This window comes from Amaranthus tricolor, chromosome 10, assembly GCF_026212465.1.
Source record: "Amaranthus tricolor cultivar Red isolate AtriRed21 chromosome 10, ASM2621246v1, whole genome shotgun sequence".
NCBI classification, from domain to species: domain Eukaryota; kingdom Viridiplantae; phylum Streptophyta; class Magnoliopsida; order Caryophyllales; family Amaranthaceae; genus Amaranthus; species Amaranthus tricolor.
The window spans coordinates 27,649,910-27,676,590 of NC_080056.1; the positions used below are offsets into that span (position 1 = coordinate 27,649,910).

The window sequence follows — 26,681 nt, forward strand, 5'->3', positions numbered from 1 at the left end:
CGAACCATTTACTCCTACCCAAGAGATATGCAAGAAAACAGAAGGCCACACAGCATGTGCAAACAGTCAAGACACCACCCAGCAGTCTGCTTACGACCAGGCCACCTTACTCTGTTGCCTGAGACTTAACCACGAGCTTCAAAGGGGTGACCAAGAAAGATATGACATCTTGGCACATGGACCTAGCCATCAAGGGCCTAGGACCCTACTGACAATAATCATAGAAGCCGGGAGAACCAGCACAAGGTGCCCCAGTCGCTAGCCACTGCAAAGAAGGCCATCCAGTACTTAGTCATTTTTGTCTGATTTCTGTTTTTAAATAAGCCTTGTGAGAGGCACGTGTAAAGATAGCCGTTGTAAATACATAGAAAGCTATATATAGGCATCTAGCCTTAGTGTAATGGGACATTCCAGAGATTAATAAGAGTTTTCATTCAGTTTACATAGATTCAATCCTTTACATTGCTTAGAACGTTCTCTTCATTTCCTTGAGTATATTGGCGTATAGTTTTCAATCGGTCCCAACACGATTCAAGAGTAGACAATCTCTGAAACTAGATTGAGGAGTAATCTAGAGTGTAACCTTTGCTACAAGAGCGAGTGAAGCTTTGAGGAAGGTCGTGGATTCAGCCCAAGGGTGAGGGAAACCTGAAGAGGAGGATCACGAGGCTGGCCTAAGAATCAAGAAGTGCATTCTTGGGTGCGTATTGGTGGAGTTTGTGAAGGCTTTCGCATCTGTTTGGCTATCTCCAAGTAAAGGAGTGATTCAGCGCAAGATTGAGAAGGCGAGGGGCCCAATCCTGGTGCAAATTGGTATCAGAGCGTAAGTGACGAGAGGGCACAACCCACCATTGTTGGAAAGAGAAACGAAGGAATATCCTGCAAGGAACACCAGAGGCGACTGGCTTGTAACGCGTGCGAATCTGGTAAAATCGTTCTAAACTTACATTCGGATTTACATGCAATTGTTAATCCGGATAAAGGTGATCTTCAATTAATCTTTGATATAGTTCTTAAGGCTTAATTCAATTTCTAATTGGATTAAACGAAGTTTTCAAAATCTGGAAAAGCAAAATTTCGTTTTCTGACAAATTGGTTTTCTACATTTGTTCTTCATCAAATTCGTTGTTTCAATTGTTTTTAAATTTGTTAATTGGTCATAATTACACGTTTTCGTATCACGATTTGATATATTTGAACATTTATCAGGCAATCTTGAAGGAGATTTCTTACTTGGCGCGATTTCTGATTTTTTGAAAATCAAAATTTGATTTAGGGTTTCAGAATTTCGTTTCTGGTATTCTTGAATACATTGTTGATTGTCATTATTGCTGTGAGAGTTTATCAGCCTGATTCTTGTTAAAAATAATTGTTTGTTGGTATAGCTGTGATCTTTGTTGTGCATCCATACATTGTTGTCTTGCTGCATTATTTGTTTGAGCATCTTGTTTGTGAGCTGGTATCTAGCTGTTGAGACTTAGAGCCCCTGTGTGCTTTGTGTGTTGGTTCCTAGCTGTTGAGACTTAGAAGCCTTGTTGTGTCTGTGTGCTTGCTTTTTGTTTGTTGAGACCTAAACCATGGAAGCAAGAGTAGAGACCATAGAGGAAACCCTACGGATGCTGGTTCAGCACATTACTGGAGTAGGAAATCAACAGAGACAACCCCATCACCCTAGTGATGATCATGAAGATAAAATGATACGGATAGACATTAAGGATTTTGATGGACAATCCAGTAATCCTGAGGAGTATTTGGAATGGGAAGCGAGTATGGAAAGATACTTTGAGTACAGAGGAACTACACCTGAAGGACAGTACAAAATGGCCAAGATGAAACTCACTAAACTTGCTGCTATGTGGCTGGAAGGAATACAAAGGCAGAGGGTAAGGGAACATAGGGAAAGAGTTGATACTTGGGATAAATTGAAAAAGCACTTGAACAGGAAATATGTCCCCATCAATTTCAAGCATCAAATGTACATTAAGTGGAGCACCCTTAGTCAAAAGGGCAGAACTGTGACTGAATACATACATGAATGGGAAAAGTTGGTGGTGATGTGTGATATAGAGGATGCAGAGGACTTGAAACTGACTAAGTTTTTATCTGGGTTGAGAGAAGACATTAGGGATCAACTCATGACCATGCCTACATTAGACCTACAAACAGCTTTTAACCTAGCCCCAATCTATGAGCAAAACTTCAACAAGAGAAGGGTGACAGGGAACAGCTACAACAGATCCCCTAAGGCATACTCACCCAGACAATCCAGACCTGTATCACCCAAGACACAGAGGAAAGCAGAACAAAACACCAATGCCCCTGACAGAATACCTATACCCTTAAACAAGGTGGTTTGTTTTAAATGCCATGGTCATGGACATTATAAAAAGGATTGCCCCAACATTAGAGTCTTCACTGTTCAAGAGTGGAAGGAAATCAATGAGGATACCCAACCCAAGATGATGTTAGTAGTAAGAAATGGTAGGGTGGAGGAGGATTGGCCTCCAGTGGCTGAGCATGAGCCAGATGGATCTTACAGAGTTGATGAATTTGGCAAAACAGTAAGGTATGAACATAGCGTTGATGAAGAAGAGTTTGATGAAGGATTGGAAAGGATTTTACCTGAGGAAGGTTGCTACAATCTGATCATAAGGAGAAATCTACACACCACATGTGAAGAAAAAGAAAGCAACCAAAGAGAGAACATTTTTCAAACTAAGTGTAAAGTAAAGGATCAAGTTTGTGAAATGATAATTGATGGGGGAAGTGAATCAAATTGTGTTAGCTGGGATTTGGTGACAGATTTAAATCTAAAAACCAGACCTCATCCACACCCATACAAACTCAAGTGGCTGGACAACAATGCAACTGGTTCAGTGAGCAAACAATGTTTAGTAGGGTTTGCTATAGGTTCATATCAAGACAAAGTGTTGTGTGATGTGTTAGAAATGAATGCCTGCCATATACTTTTGGGAAGACCCTGGCAATATGACAGGAGAAGCATACATAATGGATTTACCAACACCTATACTATTAGGCATGAAGGGAAGCCCAAAGTACTGATTCCCCTGCCTCCACATATGGCCATACCCCCTCCTGTGAGGAAACCTGTTCACTTGATCAGTAGAAGAGTGTGTGAAAAGGAAATTAAAAACAGGAATGAGGTTTATGTCTTGGTTACTAAGGAAATAGAACAGCCAGCAGAGATACCCCCTGAAATGAAGCCCCTGTTACAGCAGTACATGGATGTGTTTCCTGATGACCTGCCTAAGGGTTTACCACCTGTGAGAGGGATTGAACATCAGATAGATCTCATACCAGGAGCCCCTCTACCTAACAAGCCAGCCTACAGGACTAACCCCACAGAAACCAAGGAGCTACAAAGGCAAGTGGAAGAGTTACTACAAAGAGGATATGTGAGAGAAAGTCTCAGCCCCTGTGCAGTACCTACTCTGCTTGTGCCTAAAAAGGATGGGACGTGGAGGATGTGCATAGATAGCAGGAGTGTTAATAATATCACCATCAAATATAGGTTTCCCATACCTAGGATAGATGACATGTTGGACGAGCTATCAGGAGCACAATGGTTTAGCAAGGTTGACTTAAGGAGTGGTTACCATCAAATCAGAATGAAAGAAGGGGATGAATGGAAAACTGCTTTTAAGACAAAGTATGGTTTGTATGAGTGGCTAGTGATGCCCTTCGGCTTGACAGGAGCCCCCAGCACTTTCATGAGATTGATGAATGAGGTTTTGATGCGAATCTAAGGCAAGCTAGATCCTCTAGGTTGCATAGATGAGCATTAAACCAGCCAATGGCTTTGAAACACGATGAAATACTCTAAGGACTGATCAATATAGCCACTGTTGTTCACAAACAAACCAAGAATCTGTTTCTTGGCTGATTGTTGTGGATTATAAAGGTTTGGCTTCACTCACCACGCCTCTCTAATCCTCCTATACAACCCAAGGTGTAATCCCTTGTATTGTGTAGATTTTTGAAATTCCGGTGGCTGCTCCACAACCAACGGTATTCCAATGAAGAGATGCTCCGCACCCCTTGTAGAAGTTTTGTTCCACAAACACTTCTAAGACAATTTGTTTAAAACTGAATTACTTTGATTAATACTTCGACCGTTTACAATGAGGAGCTTAGGCATATTTATAGACTAAGAGTCATGACTAGCCGTTACAACTTATTACACAGCACGCCTAATACACGTGGCCTTTATTTAACAAAACAGAAAAAATCAGAAAAATAGAAAACAGAAACAGAAGGGTTCTTTGATTGCTGTCTGACATGGGTCTTGGGTTTATGTTTTCTGGCACGTGCTTTTATTCTTGTTCCATGTTTAATGCTCTCCCTTGTAGATTGCTATGCAGCCTAGCTCTACCTCTTTATGATTGATCAAAGAAGTTCTTATTCCTCTTGTTTTCAGTCCATGCAAGGTAGCCTGGCAGGTAATGTGTTGCTGCTACCTTGTTCTGTTTCTGGTATGCGAATATTCTGCAGCAAAGGGTTGACATCCTTGGCTGGCCTTGATCTTTCATTTGGGCCTGTTTTGTTGTCTTTATTTGAAACATCCACATTTGTTTCAACTCCTCCCTCTTTGGAAAGAATTGTCCTCAATTCTAACTCCTCCATGGTTGGGTGTTGCCTAAACAATCAAGTATTTACTCCACTTGAAATGATCAGCTGCTGCGATTATGTTCTAACTGACATATACTGATATTGATCACCTTATACGCCTTGCTGCAAATACTCAGTTGCTTTGTTTAACTGAACCAGCTGATCTCATGTGCTGACGCTGCTGCTGGTCTGGTCTGAACACATTGTGCACACTGATCTAATGCATCTGCTACTGCTGTACTATTGCTTTTGTTGGCTGCTGTTGTTCTACATCCGAACACAACTTGTTCTGAACTACTGTTTTCTGATCAATGCTGACATGATATGATACCAGACATTCTGCGTGCTGGACTACTGTATTGATCTTCCTGCTTGTGATCTGAACCAGAAAAACTACTGTTGTTAGCTGAATTAGAACAGCTTCTGAACTTGCTGTGTACCTGATGAACATCCTAACCTGCTGCGCTGCTTAACACACTGCGGCTACTTTGTAATCAACAGAATCTGATTTGTTCTGTCCATTCTGATCCATACATTTGCACACACTGATGTACAGCCTATTCTGACTTGTTGCACTTGCTGAGTGTGTTCTTAATGTACACAAAGAGAACTGATCTAGCTGCTGGTATATTAATGAGCTAGTAACAACCAATACTCCCCCTCTGCAAGGGCTACCAAAACAAATACTGCACATTATCCAAATCAACACAATAGTAGGCAACCACTAGCACGTCTTGAATTAAATTAGGAACCAAGTTCCCCATGACCATCACACACGTAAGGATGAATGCTCTTGTCTTCACTTGCATAATGAACCACACCCATATGTTAAACAAGCTTACCAAGAAGATTAGCTTGCTTGTATTACCAAGACTACATTCAGCTTGTTGCATTCTCCCCTTCTTAGAAAAAATTCGGCCCCGAATTTTTGTAGGATTAAATTCAACAAACCTACTAACATGAACATACTCAACAAAATCAGAAATCATTACATACTCATGCTTCTTTGCTGGCTCTATTTGTGAATCATCTTCAAAACTTGCATGAATATTGTCCACATATAATACCTCCGGTCTAGTATAACCCAAATCATCAAAAGATGTCTCCACAAACTCTTCAAGATTGTCTACTATCTCTACACAAGATGCTTCAACAACTTCTTTAAGATCATCTACAACCTCAACACAAGATGCCTCAACATTTCCTTTAAGGTCATTAATCACCTCTGCGCAAGCTGCTTCAACAATCTCTCCACAAGGTGCTTCAACAACCTCTTCTAGACTCTCAACAGAAGGTGTTTCAACCATATCTTCAAGAGCTTCCACAATCTCTTCACTACCCTCTTCATTGTATGGTTCATTTGATTCTTGAATAGCATCATGAGAAAGAACCACTGATGTTTGTTCCTTAACACGCTTGAGAAGGATTCTAACTTTGATCCCAGGCGGATTAGCATCAGGATCATACTTACGAACAATCACAAATCTTAAGTCACCATGTTGCCCTTGCAATTTTCTCTGAAATTTTCTCTTCGCATGAGAAAGACACATTGTCATCTGCAAGTTCCATATTTGACTCCGAACATTTTTCAATTGTTCATTCAAATTATCAGCTTGCATCCAATACCCAAGTCGTTCACAAATTTCCATTACCTCTTCAAGATCGGCTTTCTTATCCTCCAATGATTGTAGTTTGATATTGTCCTCTAATGCATGTTCTAGTTCATCAAATGCGATATAGTTGTTCATGTCTAACTTTGATGATTTCATCTTCTAGACTCAAATAAAGAGGTGAGGTAAAGAAAGGAAAGACAGAAAAACGAAGTTTGGGAAATTTTTTTTTTTTTTTTTTTTTTTTTTTTGTGCACAGAACAGAAACAAACAGAACCAAACAGCACAGGTTCAGAATCTGTGTGCTCAACCTTCACTACTGTGAACCCAACCAAAACACATTTACTTTCGATGAAAATTGGTGAAAACACACCCCAAGATGTCTACAAACACCCCAAATTGAAATTACTCAAAACTATTGTGTGCTTTAATCACAAATCAAATTTTACTATACACATACTGTCTGAACTGTTTCTGTGACCTTTGGTCAAAAACATTTGCGCATCTTTTTGTTCACAACTCCAATGACTACACAAAAAGACTCACCAAAAACTAGACTCAAAATGAATCAATTTTCAAGAAAAGAAATAATGAAAAAGACTCAGAGATGAAGAGAAATGAAGAAAATACAGAAGACACAAAAAAAATGAACCCCCCTGTACTTTTGCAAAGCAATAATGAAATGGGTCATTCAAGAAACCTATAAAACGTATGTAAAAGTGAACAAACGATGTGGTTTGATGAATATAGGATAGTTATTGATAATGTGAAGGAAAATGAAGGCCAAAGAAAGGAATCTTGATAAGTTTTCGAAGACAACTTACCACGGTGTACAAAACTGATCAATTGTTCGCAGTCTGTAAAGAAAAATGCATATCTCCTTCACCACTCCACCAAATCCAATAATTCCAAAGCCAAACGTTTCCCAACTCAATGAAGAATATTGTGCAAAAATAGTTTTGAATAATAACCTCAAACGGTCCTCCAAATTGATCACGTTTCAGACCCCAAAAACTGACAGAATCTGAAAATTTTTTCACCTTCAATGTCTTTGTATTTTCCCTTCTGTGCGTACCTTGCCCTCTTCGTGAACCGTGCTCTGATACCAATTTGATGCGAATCTAAGGCAAGCTAGATCCTCTAGGTTGCATAGATGAGCATTAAACCAGCCAATGGCTTTGAAACACGATGAAATACTCTAAGGACTGATCAATATAGCCACTGTTGTTCACAAACAAACCAAGAATCTGTTTCTTGGCTGATTATTGTGGATTATAAAGGTTTGGCTTCACTCACCACGCCTCTCTAATCCTCCTATACAACCCAAGGTGTAATCCCTTGTATTGTGTAGATTTTTGAAATTCCGGTGGCTGCTCCACAACCAACGGTATTCCAATGAAGAGATGCTCCGCACCCCTTGTAGAAGTTTTGTTCCACAAACACTTCTAAGACAATTTGTTTAAAACTGAATTACTTTGATTAATACTTCGACCGTTTACAATGAGGAGCTTAGGCATATTTATAGACTAAGAATCATGACTAGCCGTTACAACTTATTACACAGCACGCCTAATACACGTGGCCTTTATTTAACAAAACAGAAAAAATCAGAAAAATAGAAAACAGAAACAGAAGGGTTCTTTGATTGCTGTCTGACATGGGTCTTGGGTTTATATTTTCTGGCACGTGCTTTTATTCTTGTTCCATGTTTAATGCTCTCCCTTGTAGATTGCTATGCAGCCTAGCTCTACCTCTTTATGATTGATCAAAGAAGTTCTTATTCCTCTTGTTTTCAGTCCATGCAAGGTAGCCTGGCAGGTAATGTGTTGCTGCTACCTTGTTCTGTTTCTGGTATGCGAATATTCTGCAGCAAAGGGTTGACATCCTTGGCTGGCCTTGATCTTTCATTTGGGCCTGTTTTGTTGTCTTTATTTGAAACATCCACATTTGTTTCAGGTTTTGAGACCCTTCTTAGGGAGATTCATAGTAGTTTATTTAGATGACATACTGATATACAGTAGGGAACTACAGGAACACCTTGGTCATTTACAACAACTTTTTGAAACTCTGAGGAAACAAAAGCTTTATGGAAAGTTAGAGAAATGTAGCTTCCTTATGAAAGAAGTAGGGTTTTTGGGATTCATCATAGGAAAGGATGGGGTGAAGGTTGATCCTTCTAAAGTAGAGGCTGTGAAGAACTGGCCCACACCTACCTCTGTGACACAAGTTAGGTCTTTTCATGGGCTTGCATCATTCTATAGGAGGTTCATTAAAAACTTTAGCACTATTATGGCCCCCATAACAGAATGTACCAAAAAGGGAACATTTAGCTGGACCTTAGAAGCACAAAATGCCTTTGAGCTAATCAAGGATGTGATGTGTACAGCCCCTGTTTTGAAACTTCCTGACTTCACTAAGCCTTTTGAGGTTGAATGTGATGCTTGTGGAACAGGAATCGGTGCAGTATTAATACAAGAAGGAAGACCAGTAGCTTATTTCAGTGAGAAACTGAATAAGTCTAGACTTAACTACTCCACCTATGACAAGGAGTTCTATGCAATGATTAGAGCCTTGGAAAATTGGTCTCATTATCTGAAAGTGCAACCCTTCATTTTATACACTGACCATGAGTCCTTGAAAAATATTCATGGACAGAACAAACTCAACCCTAGGCATGCTAGATGGGTTGAATTTCTCCAGACCTTCAACTTTTCTGCAAAGTACAAAATAGGAAAAACCAATGTGATTGCTGATGCCTTAAGCAGGAGATACAACTTGCTAGCTATTCTTGATGCTAAAGTGATTGGGTTTGAAATGATCAAAGAACTCTATGCTAATGATGCTGATTTTTGTGACTTGTATGCTGCCTGTTTAAAAGAACCTCAAGGTGTTTTTCATTTGCAACAGGGATTTCTATTTAAAGGCAATAGGTTGTGTATACCTAAGACCCCTTTGAGACTGTTGTTGGTAAAGGAAATGCATGAGGGTAGTCTAAGTGGACATTTTGGCATACAAAAGACCTTAGACATGCTAAGTGAACATTTTTACTGGCCTAAAATGTTGGGAACCATAGGCAAATACATTTTGAAATGTGAAACTTGCATTAAGGCAAAGCTCACCTTCCATAGAGGTGAATATAGACCCTTACCTGTAGCTGACAAACCTTGGGAGCATGTGAGTATGGACTTTGTTATGGCTTTGCCAAGGACACAGAGGAAAAAGGATTCTATCATGGTTGTGGTTGATAGATTCTCAAAAATGGCCCACTTTATTGCTTGCACTAAAGTGGATGATGCCAAACACATAGCAAGGCTATATTTTGATGAGGTTGTGAGACTACATGGAGTACCCAAGACCATTATATCTGATAGGGATGGTAAATTCCTTAGTTATTTTTGGAAGACCCTGTGGAAACTGTTAGGCACCACTTTGCTTTTCAGTACAAGCCATCACCCCCAAACGGATGGCCAAACTGAAGTGACTAATAAAACCTTGGGATCCATTCTAAGAGCGTTAGTAAGTAAACACCTTAGGGACTGGGACCTTAAGCTAAGCCAAGCAGAATTTGCTTACAACCAAAGCCCAAGCTATGCTACAAAATGCACACCCTTTCAATGTGTTTATGGGGAAAACCCCCTACTGCCAATAAATCTCACACACATTAATGTGCATGACAGGAAACAGAAAGATGCAGTGGATCACGCTGAGGAGCTGCTGAAACTGCATAAAATGGTCAAGGAAAATATCTGTAAAGCTAATGCGAAATACAAACAAAAGGCAGATGGGAAGCACCAACTTAGAGCACCACTGAAGGAAGGAGACCTGGTCTGGATACACCTCAGAAAGGAGAGATTTCCTCAGTTGAGAAAAAACAAATTAATGCCCAGAGCAGCAGGTCCATTTCCAATTACAGCCAAAATAGGAGATAACGCCTACAAGGTGGAATTACCAGCTGAATACAACATATCAAACACCTTTAATATCGGGGATCTGCAACTACATCAGGCAAATCAAGAATTGGGGTCAATTCTTTCCCAAGAAGGAGGAGTTGAACCATATTCGCCCTGCTCAGAATATGGTCCAAGTACAGGGGAACTACAAACTGTTCCCACTGAAGCTGTTCCCACTGATCCTACTGTTCCTACTGCTCCTACGCAAACAAATCTTGAGCATCTAAGTTTGGAACATGTTGAGAACGACAACCCACACCACGAACCAGTTACTCCTACCCAAGAGATATGCAAGAAAACAGAAGGCCACACAGCATGTGCAAACAGTCAAGACACCACCCAGCAGTCTGCTTACGACCAGGCCACCTTACTCTGTTGCCTGAGACTTAACCACGAGCTTCAAAGGGGTGACCAAGAAAGATATGACATCTTGGCACATGGACCTAGCCATCAAGGGCCTAGGACCCTACTGACAATAATCATAGAAGCCGGGAGAACCAGCACAAGGTGCCCCAGTCGCTAGCCACTGCAAAGAAGGCCATCCAGTACTTAGTCATTTTTGTCTGATTTCTGTTTTTAAATAAGCCTTGTGAGAGGCACGTGTAAAGATAGCCGTTGTAAATACATAGAAAGCTATATATAGGCATCTAGCCTTAGTGTAATGGGACATTCCAGAGATTAATAAGAGTTTTCATTCAGTTTACATAGATTCAATCCTTTACATTGCTTAGAACGTTCTCTTCATTTCCTTGAGTATATTGGCGTATAGTTTTCAATCGGTCCCAACACGATTCAAGAGTAGACAATCTCTGAAACTAGATTGAGGAGTAATCTAGAGTGTAACCTTTGCTACAAGAGCGAGTGAAGCTTTGAGGAAGGTCGTGGATTCAGCCCAAGGGTGAGGGAAACCTGAAGAGGAGGATCACGAGGCTGGCCTAAGAATCAAGAAGTGCATTCTTGGGTGCGTATTGGTGGAGTTTGTGAAGGCTTTCGCATCTGTTTGGCTATCTCCAAGTAAAGGAGTGATTCAGCGCAAGATTGAGAAGGCGAGGTGATACAAATATAGTATCAAAGGTTGGGAACAACACTAAGGGCAGGAGGGAACAAGACAATGCATTGGACTTGTCACCTACGCCAAATGCACATGAGACAAAAGGAACACATAAGAATACTGCCCAACAAGCAAGGATGGACTCAAGAACACATATCAAGACCCAAGAAACCCAACACAATACAGAAGTCAATAGCAAGGACTTGGAAGGACAAACAGACGCCAAAATCAGAGCATCAGAATCACCTGGCAAACAGCAGACCTTGGTGAACCGGCTGGAACCAGACCGGGAACAACTGGACCGGGGAGAAGGCTGGGATGGCACCTCACCACATGGGCCAAGCCACCAAGGACCAAGGGTAGTCCTGATAGTACACCAAGAAGCCAGTGGAACAGCCTAAAGGAAGCCCAGTCGCAAAATATTGTAAAGTCTGAAAAATGACTAAGTGTTGAAGTTTCTGTTTTGCGTTTGATTATTAGTTATTGTTAGTTAGTCCACGTGTATTAGGCATATGAGTATTGTAACGGCTAGTTTAGTTTGCAAAGTCTATATATACATAGACTCCCTTTGTAAAAGACACGTTTGGATTCATGTTCTAATTCAATATACTTGAGGTATTTCAGAAAAAGGATTTTTCTGATTTTTGAAGTTTGTTTACAAACTTCACTGAAGGTTGTGGAACAACCTTCTGGCTGGAGAGATTAAGAGTGACGGAGTGACTTTGATTCTCAAAAGCATCTTGCATTTAAGGACTTGTAATCCTTGTTTCGTTATCATCATTCGTGTGTTCATCAGAGTGTCATCGCATTGAACCCTCACCCATCAGAAAATCAAGAAAAGCGTTCTTGTTCTACGTGTGGACTGTGCGAGTTGTTTGATTGATTTTGGGATGTTTGAATGTGCCCCTGAGTGAATTAATCATCACATTGTAATCCTTGCATCCCAAAGAACAATTCCCACCCCCAAACTCGCATCACGAGGGGCCCAATCCTGGTGCAGAATGATCCATGAAGAATGAACGATGAAGAATGAACAAGGATCAATGATCAATGAAGAATGAACGATGAAGAATGAACAAGGATGAATGATCAATGAAGAATGAACGATGAAGAATGAACAAGCATCAATGATCAATGAAGAATGAACGATGAAGAATGAACAAGGATCAATGATCAATGAAGAATGAACAAGGAACAATGATCAATGATGATTGAGCGATGAAGAATGAACAAGGTTCAATCATCAATGAAGAACAAACGATGAACAATGAAAAAGGATCAATGATCAATGAAGAATGAACGATGAAGAATGAACAAGGATCAATGAATAATGAAAATTGAACGATGAAGAATGAACAAGGATCAATGATCAGTGAAGAATGAACAATGAAGAATGAACAAGGATCAATGATCAATGATGAATGAACGATGAAGAAGGAACAAGGATCAATGATCAATGAAGAATGAACGATGAAGAATGAACGAGGATCAATGATCCATGATGAATGAACGATGAAGAATGAACAAGGATCAATGATCAATGAACAATGAACGATGAAGAATGAACAAGGATCAATGATCAATGAAGAATGAACGATGAAGAATGAATAAGGATCAATGATCAATGAAAAATGAACGATGAAGAATGTACAAGAATAATTGATCAATGAAGAATGAACGATGAAGAATGAATAACGATCAATGATCAATGATGAATGAACGATGAAGAATGAACAAGGATCAATGATCAATGAACAATGAACTATGAAGAATGAACAAGCATCAATGATCAATGATGAATGAACGATGAAGAATGAACAAGGATCAATGATCAATGAAGAACGAACGATGAAGAATGAATAACGATCATTGATCAATGATGAATGAACGATGAAGAATGAACAAGGATAAATGATCAGTGAAGAATGAACGATGAAGAATGAACAAGGATCAATGATCAGTGAAGAATGAACGATGAAGAATGAAGAAGGATCAATCATCAATGAAGAACGAACGATGAACAATGAAAAAGGATCAATGATCAATGAAGAATAAACGATGTAGAATGAACAAGGATCAATGATCAGTGAAGAATGAACGATGAAGAATGAACAAGGATCAATGATCAGTGAAGAATGAACGATGAAGAACGAACAAGGATCAATCATCAATGAAGAACGAACGATGAACAATGAAAAAGGATCAATGATCAATGAAGAATGAACGATGAAGAATGATAAAGGATCAATGAATAATGAACATTGAAGGATGAAGAATGAACAAGCATCAATGATCAATGAAGAATGAATGATGAAGAATGAACAAGGATTAATGATCAATGAAGAATGAACAAGGATCAATGATCAATGATGATTGAGCGACGAAGAATGAACAAGGATCAATCATCAATAAAGAACGAACGATGAACAATGAAAAAGTATCAATGATCAATGAAGAATGAACGATGAAGAATGAACAAGGATCAATGAATAATGAACATTGAACGATGAAGAATGAACGAGGATCAATGATCAGTGAAGAATGAACGATGAAGAATGAACAAGGATCAATGATCAATGAAGAACGAACGATGAAGAATGAATAACGATCATTGATCAATGATGAATGAACGATGAAGAATGAACAAGGATAAATGATCAGTGAAGAATGAACGATGAAGAATGAACAAGGATCAATGATCAGTGAAGAATGAACGATGAAGAATGAAGAAGGATCAATCATCAATGAAGAACGAACGATGAACAATGAAAAAGGATCAATGATCAATGAAGAATAAACGATGTAGAATGAACAAGGATCAATGATCAGTGAAGAATGAACGATGAAGAATGAACAAGGATCAATGATCAATGAAGAATGAACGATGAAGAATGAATAAGGATCAATGATCAATGATGAATGAACGATGAAGAATGAACAAGGATCAATGATCAGTGAAGAATGAACGATGAAGAATGAACAAGGATCAATGATCAGTGAAGAATGAACGATGAAGAATGAACAAGGATCAATGATCAATGAAGAACGAACGATGAAGAATGAATAAGGATCAATGATCAATGATGAATGAACGATGAAGAATGAATAAGGATCAATGATCAATGATGAATGAACGATGAAGAATGAACAAGGATGTTTGATTAATGAACAATCAACGATGTAGAATGAACAAGGATGAATGATCAATGAAGAATGAGCGATGAAGAATGAAAAAGGATGAATGATCAATGAAGAATCAACGATGAAGAATGAACAAGGATCAATGATCAATGAAGACTGAACGATGAAGAATGAACAAGGATGAATGATCAATGAAGAATGAATGATGAAGAATGAACAAGCATCAATGATCAATGAAGAAGGAACGATGAAGAATGAACAAGGATTAATCATCAATGAAGAATGAACAAGAATCAATGATCAATGATGATTGAGTGATGAAGAATGAACAAGGATCAATCATCAATAAAGAACGAACAATGAACAATGAAAAAGGATCAATGATCAATGAAGAATGAACGATGAAGAATGAACAAGGATCAATGAATAATGAACATTGAACGATGAAAAATGAACAAGGATTGACAATCAGTGCAGAATGAACGATGAAGAATGAACAAGAATCAATGATCAATGATGATTGAAAGATGAAGAATGAACAAGGATGAATGATCAATGAAGAATGAACGATGAAGAATGAACAAGGATCAATGATCAATGAAGACCGAACGATGAAGAATGAACAAGGATGAATGATCAATGAAGAATGAATGATGAAGAATGAACAAGCATCAATGATCAATGAAGAATGAATGATGAAGAATGTACAAGGATTAATGATCAATGAAGAATGAACAAGGATCAATGATCAATGATGATTGAGCGATGAAGAATGAACAAGGCTCAATCATCAATAAAGAACGAACGATGAACAATGAAAAAGGATCAATGATCAATGAAGAATGAACAAGGATCAATGAATAATGAACATTGAACGATGAAGAATGAACAAGGATTAATGATCAGTGAAGAATGAACGATGAAGAATGAACAAGGATCAATGATCAGTGAAGAATGAACGATGAAGAATGAAGAAGGATCAATCATCAATGAAGAACGAACGATGAACAATGAAAAAGGATCAATGATCAATGAAGAATAAACGATGTAGAATGAACAAGGATCAATGATCAGTGAAGAATGAACGATGAAGAATGAACAAGGATCAATGATCAAGGAAGAACGAACGATGAAGAATGAACAAGGCTCAATCATCAATAAAGAACGAACGATGAACAATGAAAAAGGATCAATGATCAATGAAGAATGAACAAGGATCAATGAATAATGAACATTGAACGATGAAGAATGAACAAGGATTAATGATCAGTGAAGAATGAACGATGAAGAATGAACAAGGATCAATGATCAATGATGAATGAACGATGAAGAAGGAACAAGGATCAATGATCAATGAAGAATGAACGATGAAGAATGAACAAGGATCAAAGATCAATGATGAATGAACGATGGAGAATGAACAAGGATCAATGATCAATGAACAATGAACGATGAAGAATGAACTAGGATCAATGATCAATGAAGAATGAACGATGAAGAATGAATAAGGATCAATGATCAATGAAGAATGAACGATGAAGAATGAACAAGAATCAATGATCTATGAAGAATGAACGATGAAGAATGAATAAGGATCAATGATCAATGATTAATGAACGATGAAGAATGAACAAGGATCTTTGATCAATGAACAATGAACGATGAAGAATGAACAAGCATGAATGATCAGTGAAGAATGAGCGATGAAGAATGAACAAGGATGAATGATCCATGAAGAATGAACGATGAAGAATGAACAAGGATCAATGATCAATGAAGAATGAACGATGAAGAATGAACAAGGATGAATGATCAATGAAGAATGAACGATGAAGAATGAACAAGCATCAATGATCAATGAAGAATGAACGATGAAGAATGAACAAGGATCAATGAATAATGAAAATTGAACGATGAAGAATGAACAAGGATCAATGATCAGTGAAGAATGAACGATGAAGAATGAACAAGGATCAATGATCAATGATGAATGAACGATGAAGAAGGAAAAAGGATCAATGATCAATGAAGAATGAACGATGAAGAATGAACGAGGATCAATGATCCATGATGAATGAACGATGAAGAATGAACAAGGATCAATGATCAATGAACAATGAACGATGAAGAATGAACAAGGATCAATGATCAATGAAGAATGAACGATGAAGAATGAATAAGGATCAATGATCAATGAAAAATGAACGATGAAGAATGTACAAGAATAATTGATCAATGAAGAATGAACGATGAAGAATGAATAACGATCAATGATCAATGATGAATGAACGATGAAGAATGAACAAGGATAAATGATCAGTGAAGAATGAACGATGAAGAATGAACGAGGATCAATGATCAGTGAAGAATGAACGATGAAGAATGAACAAGGATCAATGATCAATGAAGAACGAACGATGAAGAATGAATAACGATCATTGATCAATGATGAATGAACGATGAAGAATGAACAAGGATAAATGATCAGTGAAGAATGAACGATGAAGAATGAACAAGGATCAATGATCAGTGAAGAATGAACGATGAAGAATGAAGAAGGATCAATCATCAATGAAGAACGAACGATGAACAATGAAAAAGGATCAATGATCAATGAAGAATAAACGATGTAGAATGAACAAGGATCAATGATCAGTGAAGAATGAACGATGAAGAATGAACAAGGATCAATGATCAGTGAAGAATGAACGATGAAGAACGAACAAGGATCAATCATCAATGAAGAACGAACGATGAACAATGAAAAAGGATCAATGATCAATGAAGAATGAACGATGAAGAATGATAAAGGATCAATGAATAATGAACATTGAAGGATGAAGAATGAACAAGGATCAATGATCAGTTAAGAATGAACGATGAAGAATGAACAAGGATCAATGATCAATGAAGATCGAACGATGAAGAATGAACAAAGATCAATGATCAATGAAGAATGAACGATGAAGAATGAATAAGGATAAATGATCAATGATGAATGAACGATGAAGAATGAACAAGGATCAATGATCAATGAACAATGAACTATGAAGAGTGAACAAGCATCAATGATCAATGATGAATGAACGATGAAGAATGAACAAGGATCAATGATCAATGAGCAATGAACTATGAAGAATGAACAAGCATCAATGATCAATGAAGAATGAATGATGAAGAATGAACAAGGATCAATGATCAATGAAGAATAAACGATGAAGAATGAACAAGGATCAATGATCAATGATGAATGAACGATGAAGAATGAACAAGCATCAATGAGCAATGATTAATCAACGATGAAGAATGAACAAGGATCAATGATCAATGAAGAATGAACAAGGATCAATCATCAATGAAGAACGAACGATGAACAATGAAAAAGGATCAATGATCAATGAAGAATGAACGATGAAGAATGAACAAGGATTAATGATCAATGAAGAATGAACAAGGATCAATGATCAATGATGATTGAGCGATGAAGAATGAACAAGGATCAATCATTAATAAAGAACAAACAATGATCAATGAAAAAGGATCAATGATCAATGAATAATGAACGATGAAGAATGAACAAGGATCAATGAATAATGAACATTGAACGATGAAGAATGAACAAGGATTAATGATCAATGAAGAATGAACGATGAAGAATGAACAAGGATCAATGATCAGTGAAGAATGAACGATGAATAATGAACAAGGATCAATGATCAATGACGAATGAACGATGAAGAATGAACAAGGATCAATGATCAATGAAGAATGAACGATGAAGAATGAACAAGCATGCATGCTCAATGATGAATGAACGATGAAGAATGAACAAGGATCAATCATCAGTGAAGAATGAACGTTGAAGAATGAACAAGGATCAATGATCAGTAAAGAATGAACGATTAAGAATGAACAAGGATCAATGATCTATGAAGAATGAACGATGAAGAATGAATAAGGATCAATGATCAATGATGAATGAACGATGAAGAATGAAAAAGGATTAATGATCAATGAAGAATGAACGATGACGAATGAATAAGGATCCATGATCAATGATGAATGAACGATGAAGAATGAACAAGGATCAATCATCAGTGAAGAATGAACGATTAAGAATGAACAAGGATCAATGATCAGTAAAGAATGAACGATGAAGAATGAACAAGGACCAATGATCAATGAAGAAAGAACGATGAAGAATGAATAAGGATCAATGATCAATGATGAATGAACGATAAAGAATGAATAAGGATCAATGATCAATGATGAATGAACGATGAAGAATGAACAAGCCTCTTTGATCAATGAACAATGAACGATGTAGAATGAACAAGGATGAATGATCTATGAAGAATGAGCGATGAAGAATGAACAAGGATGAATGATCAATGAAGAATCAACGATGAAGAATGAACAAGGATCAATGATCAATGAAGACTGAACGATGAAGAATGAACAAGGATGAATGATCAATGAAGAATGAACGATGAAGAATGAACAAGCATCAATGATCAATGAAGAATGAACGATGAAGAATGAACAAGGATTAATGATCAATGAAGAATGAACAAGGATCAATGATCAATGATGATTGAGCGATGAAGAATGAACAAGGATCAATCATCAATAAAGAACGAACGATGAACAATGAAAAAGGATCAATGCTCAATGAAGAATGAACGATGAAGAATGAACAAGGATCAATGAATAATGAACATTGAACGATGAAGAATGAACAAGGATTAATGATCAATGATGAATGAACGATGAAGAAGGAACAAGGATCAATGATCAATGAAGAATGAACGATGAAGAATGAACAAGGATCAATGATCAATGATGAATGAACGATGGAGAATGAACAAGGATCAATGATCAATGAACAATGAACGATGAAGAATGAAAAAGGATCAATGATCAATGAAGAATGAACGATGAAGAATGAATAAGGATCAATGATCAATGAACAATGAACGATGAAGAATGAACAAGAATCAATGATCTATGAAGAATGAACGATGAAGAATGAATAAGGATCAATGATCAATGATGAATGAACGATGAAGAATGAACAAGGATCAATGATCAATGAAGAATGAACGATGAAGAATGAATAAGGATCAATGATCAATGATGAATGAACGATGAAGAATGAACAAGGATCAATGATCAGTGAAGAATGAACGATGAAGAATGAACAAGGATCAATGATCAGTGAAGAATGAACGATGAAGAATGAACAAGGATCAATGATCAATGAAGAACGAACGATGAAGAATGAATAAGGATCAATGATCAATGATGAATGAACGATGAAGAATGAATAAGGATCAATGATCAATGATGAATGAACGATGAAGAATGAACAAGGATGTTTGATCAATGAACAATCAACGATGTAGAATGAACAAGGATGAATGATCAATGAAGAATGAGCGATGAAGAATGAACAAGGATGAATGATCAATGAAGAATCAACGATGAAGAATGAACAAGGATCAATGATCAATGAAGACTGAACGATGAAGAATGAACAAGGATGAATGATCAATGAAGAATGAATGATGAAGAATGAACAAGCATCAATGATCAATGAAGAATGAACGATGAAGAATGAACGATGAAGAATGAACAAGGATTAATCATCAATGAAGAATGAACAAGGATCAATGATCAATGATGATTGAGTGATGAAGAATGAACAAGGATCAATCATCAATAAAGAACGAACAATGAACAATGAAAAAGGATCAATGATCAATGAAGAGTGAACGATGAAGAATGAACAAGGATCAATGAATAATGAACATTGAACGATGAAAAATGAACAAGGATTAATGATCAGTGCAGAATGAACGATAAAGAATGAACAAGAATCAATGATCAATGATGATTGAACGATGAAGAATGAACAAGGATGAATGATCAATGAAGAATGAACGATGAAGAATGAACAAGGATCAATGATCAATGAAGACCGAACGATGAAGAATGAACAAGGATGAATGATCAATGAAGAATGAATGATGAACAATGAACAAGCATCAATGATCAATGAAGAATGAATGATGAAGAATGTACAAGGATTAATGATCAATGAAGAATGAACAAGGATCAATGATCAATGATGATTGAGCGATGAAGAATGAACAAGGATCAATATTCAATAAAGAACGAACGATGAACAATGAAAAAGGATCAATGATCAATGAAGAATGAACGATGAAGAATGAACAAGGAACAATGAATAATGAACATTAAACGATGAAGAATGAACAAGGATTAATGATCAGTGAAGAATGAAGGATGAAGAATGAACAAGGATCAATGATCAATGATGAATGAACGATGAAGAAGGAACAAGGATCAATGATCAATGAAGAATGAACGATGAAGAATGAACAAGGATCAATGATCAATGATGAATGAACGATGGAGAATGAAGAAGGATCAATGATCAATGAACAAAGAACGATGAAGAATGAACAAGGATCAATGATCCATGAAGAATGAACGATGAAGAATGAACAAGCATCAATGATCAATGAAGAATGAACGATGAAGAATGAACAAGGATCAATGATCAATGAAGAATGAACAAGGAACAATGATCAATGATGATTGAGCGATGAAGAATGAACAAGGTTCAATCTTCAATGAAGAACAAACGATGAACAATGAAAAAGGATCAATGATCAATGAAGAATGAACGATGAAGAATGAACAAGGATCAATGAATAATGAAAATTGAACGAACGATGAAGAATGAACAAGGATCAATGATCAATGATGAATGAACGATGAAGAAGGAACAAGGATCAATGATCAATGAAGAATGAACGATGAAGAATGAACGAGGATCAATGATCCATGATGAATGAACGATGAAGAATGAACAAGGATCAATGATCAATGAACAATGAACGATGAAGAATGAACAAGGATCAATGATCAATGAAGAATGAACGATGAAGAATGAATAAGGATCAATGATCAATGAAAAATGAACGATGAAGAATGTACAAGAATAATTGATCAATGAAGAATGAACGATGAAGAATGAATAACGATCAATGATCAATCATGAATGAACGATGAAGAATGAACAAGGATAAATGATCAGTGAAGAATGAACGATGAAGAATGAACGATGAAGAATGAACGAGGATCAATGATCCATGATGAATGAACGATGAAGAATGAACAAGGATCAATGATCAATGAACAATGAACGATGAAGAATGAACAAGGATCAATGATCAATGAAGAATGAACGATCAAGAATGAATAAGGATCAATGATCAATGAAAAATGAACGATGAAGAATGTACAAGAATAATTGATCAATGAAGAATGAACGATGAAGAATGAATAACGATCATTGATCAATGATGAATGAACGATGAAGAATGAACAAGGATAAATGATCAGTGAAGAATGAACGATGAAGAATGAACAAGGATCAATGATCAGTGAAGAATGAACGATGAAGAATGAAGAAGGATCAATCATCAATGAAGAACGAACGATGAACAATGAAAGTGGATCAATGATCAATGAAGAATAAACGATGTAGAATGAACAAGGATCAATGATAAGTGAAGAATGAACGATGAAGAATGAACAAGGATCAATGATCAGTGAAGAATGAACGATGAAGAACGAACAAGGATCAATCATCAATGAAGAACGAACGATGAACAATGAAAAAGGATAGATGATCAATGAAGAATGAATGATGAAGAATGATAAAGGATCAATGAATAATGAACATTGAAGGATGAAGAATGAACAAGGATCAATGATCAGTTAAGAATGAACGATGAAGAATGAACAAGGATCAATGATCAATGAAGATCGAACGATGAAGAATGAACAAAGATCAATGATCAATGAAGAATGAACGATGAAGAATGAATAAGGATAAATGATCAATGACGAATGAACGATGAAGAATGAACAAGGATCAATGATCAATGAACAATGAACTATGAAGAATGAAAAAGCATCAATGATCAATGATGAATGAACGATGAAGAATGAACAAGGATCAATGATCAATGAGCAATGAACTATTAAGAATGAACAAGCATCAATGATCAATGAAGAATGAACGATGAACAATGAACAAGGATCAATGATCAATGAAGAATAAACGATGAAGAATGAACAAGGATCAATGATCAATGATGAATGAACGATGAAGAATGAACAAGCATCAATGATCAATGATTAATCAACGATGAAGAATGAACAAGGATCAATGATCAATGAAGAATGAACAAGGATCAATCATCAATGAAGAACGAACAATGAACAATGAAAAAGGATCAATGATCAATGAAGAATGAACGATGAAGAATGAACAACGATTAATGATCAATGAAGAATGAACAAGGATCCATGATCAATGATGATTGAGCGATGAAGAATGAACAAGGATCAATCATTAATAAAGAACGAACAATGAACAATGAAAAAGGATCAATGATCAATGAATAATGAACGATGAAGAATGAACAAGGATCAATGAATAATGAACATTGAACGATGAACATTGAACAAGGATTAATGAGCAGTGAAGAATGAACGATGAAGAATGAACAAGGACCAATGATCAATGATGAATGAACGATGAAGAATGAACAAGGATGAATGATCAATGAAGAATGAACGATGAAGAATGAACAAGGATCAATGATCAATGAAGACTGAACGATGAAGAATGAACAAGCATGAATGATCAATGAAGAATGAACGATGAAGAATGAACAAGCATCAATGATCAATGAAGAATGAACGATGAAGAATGAACAAGGATCAATGAATAATGAACATTGAACGATGAAGAATGAACAAGGATCAATGATCAGTGAAGAATGAACGATGAATAATGAACAAGGATCAATGATCAATGATGAATGAACGATGGAGAAGGAACAAGGATCAATGATCAATGAAGAATGAACGATGAAGAATGAACAAGGATCAATGATCAATGATGAATGAACGATGGAGAATGACCAAGGATCAATGATCAATGAACAATGAACGATGAAGAATGAACAAGGATCAATAATCAATGAAGAATGAACGATGAACAATGAATACGAATCAATGATAAATGAAGAATGAATGATGAAGAATGAACAAGAATCAATGATCTATGAAGAATGAACGATGAAGAATGAATAAGGATCAATGATCAATGATGTATGAACGATGAAGAATGAAAAAGGATTAATGATCAATGAAGAATGAACGATGACGAATGAATAAGGATCCATGATCAATGATGAATGAACGATGAAGAATGAACAAGGATCAATCATCAATGAAGAATGAACGATTAAGAATGAACAAGGATCAATGATCAGTAAAGAATGAACGATGAAGAATGAACAAGGACCAATGATCAATGAAGAAAGAACGATGAAAAATGAATAAGGATCAATGATCAATGATGAATGAACGATAAAGAATGAATAAGGATCAATGATCAATGATGAATGAACGATGAAGAATGAACAAGCATCTTTGATCAATGAACAATAAACGATGTAGAATGAACAAGGATGAATGATCTATGAAGAATGAGCGATGAAGAATGAACAAGGATGAATGATCAATGAAGAATCAACGATGAAGAATGAACAAGGATCAATGATCAATGAAGACTGAACGATGAAGAATGAACAAGGATGAATGATCAATGAAGAATGAACGATGAAGAATGAACAAGCATCAATGATCAATGAAGAATGAACGATGAAGAATGAACAAGGATTAATGATCAATGAAGAATGAACAAGGATCAATGATCAATGATGATTGAGCGATGAAGAATGAACAAGGATCAATGATCAATAAAGAACGAACAATGAACAATGAAAAAGGATCAATGATCAATGAAGAATGAACGATGAAGAATGAACAAGGATCAATGAATAATGAACATTGAACGATGAAAAATGAACAAGGATAAATGATCAGTGAAGAATGAACGATGAAGAATGAACAAGGATCAATGATCAATGAAGAATAAACGATGAAGAATGAACAAGGATCAATGATCAGTGAAGAATGAACGATGAAAAACGAACAAGGATCAATCATCAATGAAGAACGAACGATGAACAATGAAAAAGGATCAATGATCAATGAAGAATGAACGATGAAGAATGATAAAGGATCAATGAATAATGAACATTGAAGGATGAAGAATGAACAAGGATCAATGATCAGTTAAGAATGAACGATGAAGAATGAACAAGGATCAATGATCAATGAAGATCGAACGATGAAGAATGAACAAAGATCAATGATCAATGAAGAATGAACGATGAAGAATGAATAAGGATCAATGATCAATGATGAATGAACGATGAAGAATGAACAAGGATCAATGATCAATGAACAATGAACTATGAAGAATGAACAAGGATCAATGATCAATGATGAATGAACGATGAAGAATGAACAAGCATCAATGATCAATGATTAATCAACGATGAAGAATGAACAAGGATCAATGATCAATGAAGAATGAACAAGGATCAATCATCAATGAAGAACGAACGATGAATAATGAAAAAGGATCAATGATCAATGAAGAATGAACGATGAAGAATGAACAAGGATTAATGATCAATGAAGAATGAACAAGGATCAATGATCAATGAAGATTGAGCGATGAAGAATGAACAACGATCAATCATTAATAAAGAACGAACAATGAACAATGAAAAAGGATCAATGATCAATGAATAATGAACGATGAAGAATGAACAAGGATCAATGAATAATGAACATTGAACGATGAAGAATGAACAAGGATTAATGATCAGTGAAGAATGAACGATGAAGAATGAACAAGGATCAATGATCAATGAAGAATGAACGATGAAGAATGAATAAGGATCAATTATCAATGATGAATGAACGATGATTTTGAATAAGGATCAATGATCAATGATGAATGAACGATGAAGAATGAACAAGGATCTTTGATCAATGAACAATGAACGATGAAGAATGAACAAGCATGAATGATCAGTGAAGAATGAGCGATGAAGAATGAACAAGGATGAATGATCAATGAAGAATGAACGATGAAGAATGAACAAGGATCAATGATCAATGAAGAATGAACGATGAAGAATGAACAAGGATGAATGATCAATGAAGAATGAACGATGAAGAATGAACAAGCATCAATGATCAATGAAGAATGAACGATGAAGAATGAACAAGGATCAATGATCAACGAAGAATGAACAAGGAACAATGATCAATGATGATTGAGCGATGAAGAATGAACAAGGATCAATGATCAATGATGAATGAACGATGAAGAATCAACAAGGATGAATGATCAATGAAGAATGAACGATGAAAAATGAACAAGGATCAATGATCAATGAAGACCGAACGATGAAGAATGAACAAGGATGAATGATCAATGAAGAATGAATGATGAAGAATGAACAAGCATCAATGATCAATGAAGAATGAATGATGAAGAATGAACAAGGATTAATGATCAATGAAGAATGAACAAGGATCAATGATCAATGATGATTGAGCGATGAAGAATGAACAAGAATCAATCATCAATAAAAAACGAACGATGAACAATGAAAAAGGATCAATGATCAATGAAGAATGAACGATGAAGAATGAACAAGGATCAATGAATAATGAACATTGAACGATGAAGAATGAACAAGGATTAATGATCAGTGAAGAATGAACGATGAAGAATGAACAAGGATCAATGATCAATGATGAATGAACGATGAAGAAGGAACAAGGATCAATGATCAATGAAGAATGAACGATGTAGAATGAACAAGGATCAATGATCAATGATGAATGAACGATGGAGAATGAATAAGGATCAATGATCAATTAACAATGAACGATGAAGAATGAACAAGGATCAATGATCAATGAAGAATGAACGATGAAGAATGAATAAGGATCAATGATCAATGAAGAATGAACGATGAAGAATGAACAAGAATCAATGATCTATGAAGAATGAACGATGAAGAATGAATAAGGATCAATGATCAATGATGAATGAACGATGAAGAATGAACAAGGATCAATGATCAATGAAGAATGAACGATGAAGAATGAATCAGGATCAATGATCAATGATGAATGAACGATGAAGAATGAACAAGGATCAATGATCAATGAAGAATGAACGATGAAGAATGAATAAGGATCAATGATCAATGATGAATGAACGATGAAGAATGAATAAGGATCAATGATCAATGATGAATG

At 36.3% G+C, this 26,681-nt stretch overlaps 1 protein-coding gene across 1 annotated transcript; it reads left to right on the forward strand.

Moving 5' to 3' along the window:
* The first annotated feature begins 1,577 nt into the window (after positions 1–1,577).
* Positions 1,578–3,767, forward strand: LOC130825015 (uncharacterized). The gene has a single exon (XM_057690041.1). The coding sequence runs from the start codon at positions 1,578–1,580 to the stop codon at positions 3,765–3,767; it is 2,190 nt and encodes a 729-aa protein (XP_057546024.1).
* The last annotated feature ends 22,914 nt before the right edge of the window (positions 3,768–26,681 follow it).

Excerpts from the sequence above, each read along its gene's own strand:
- LOC130825015 (XM_057690041.1), top strand. The coding sequence starts at position 1,578 with ATGGAAGCAAGAGTAGAGACCATAGAGGAAACCCTACGGATGCTGGTT.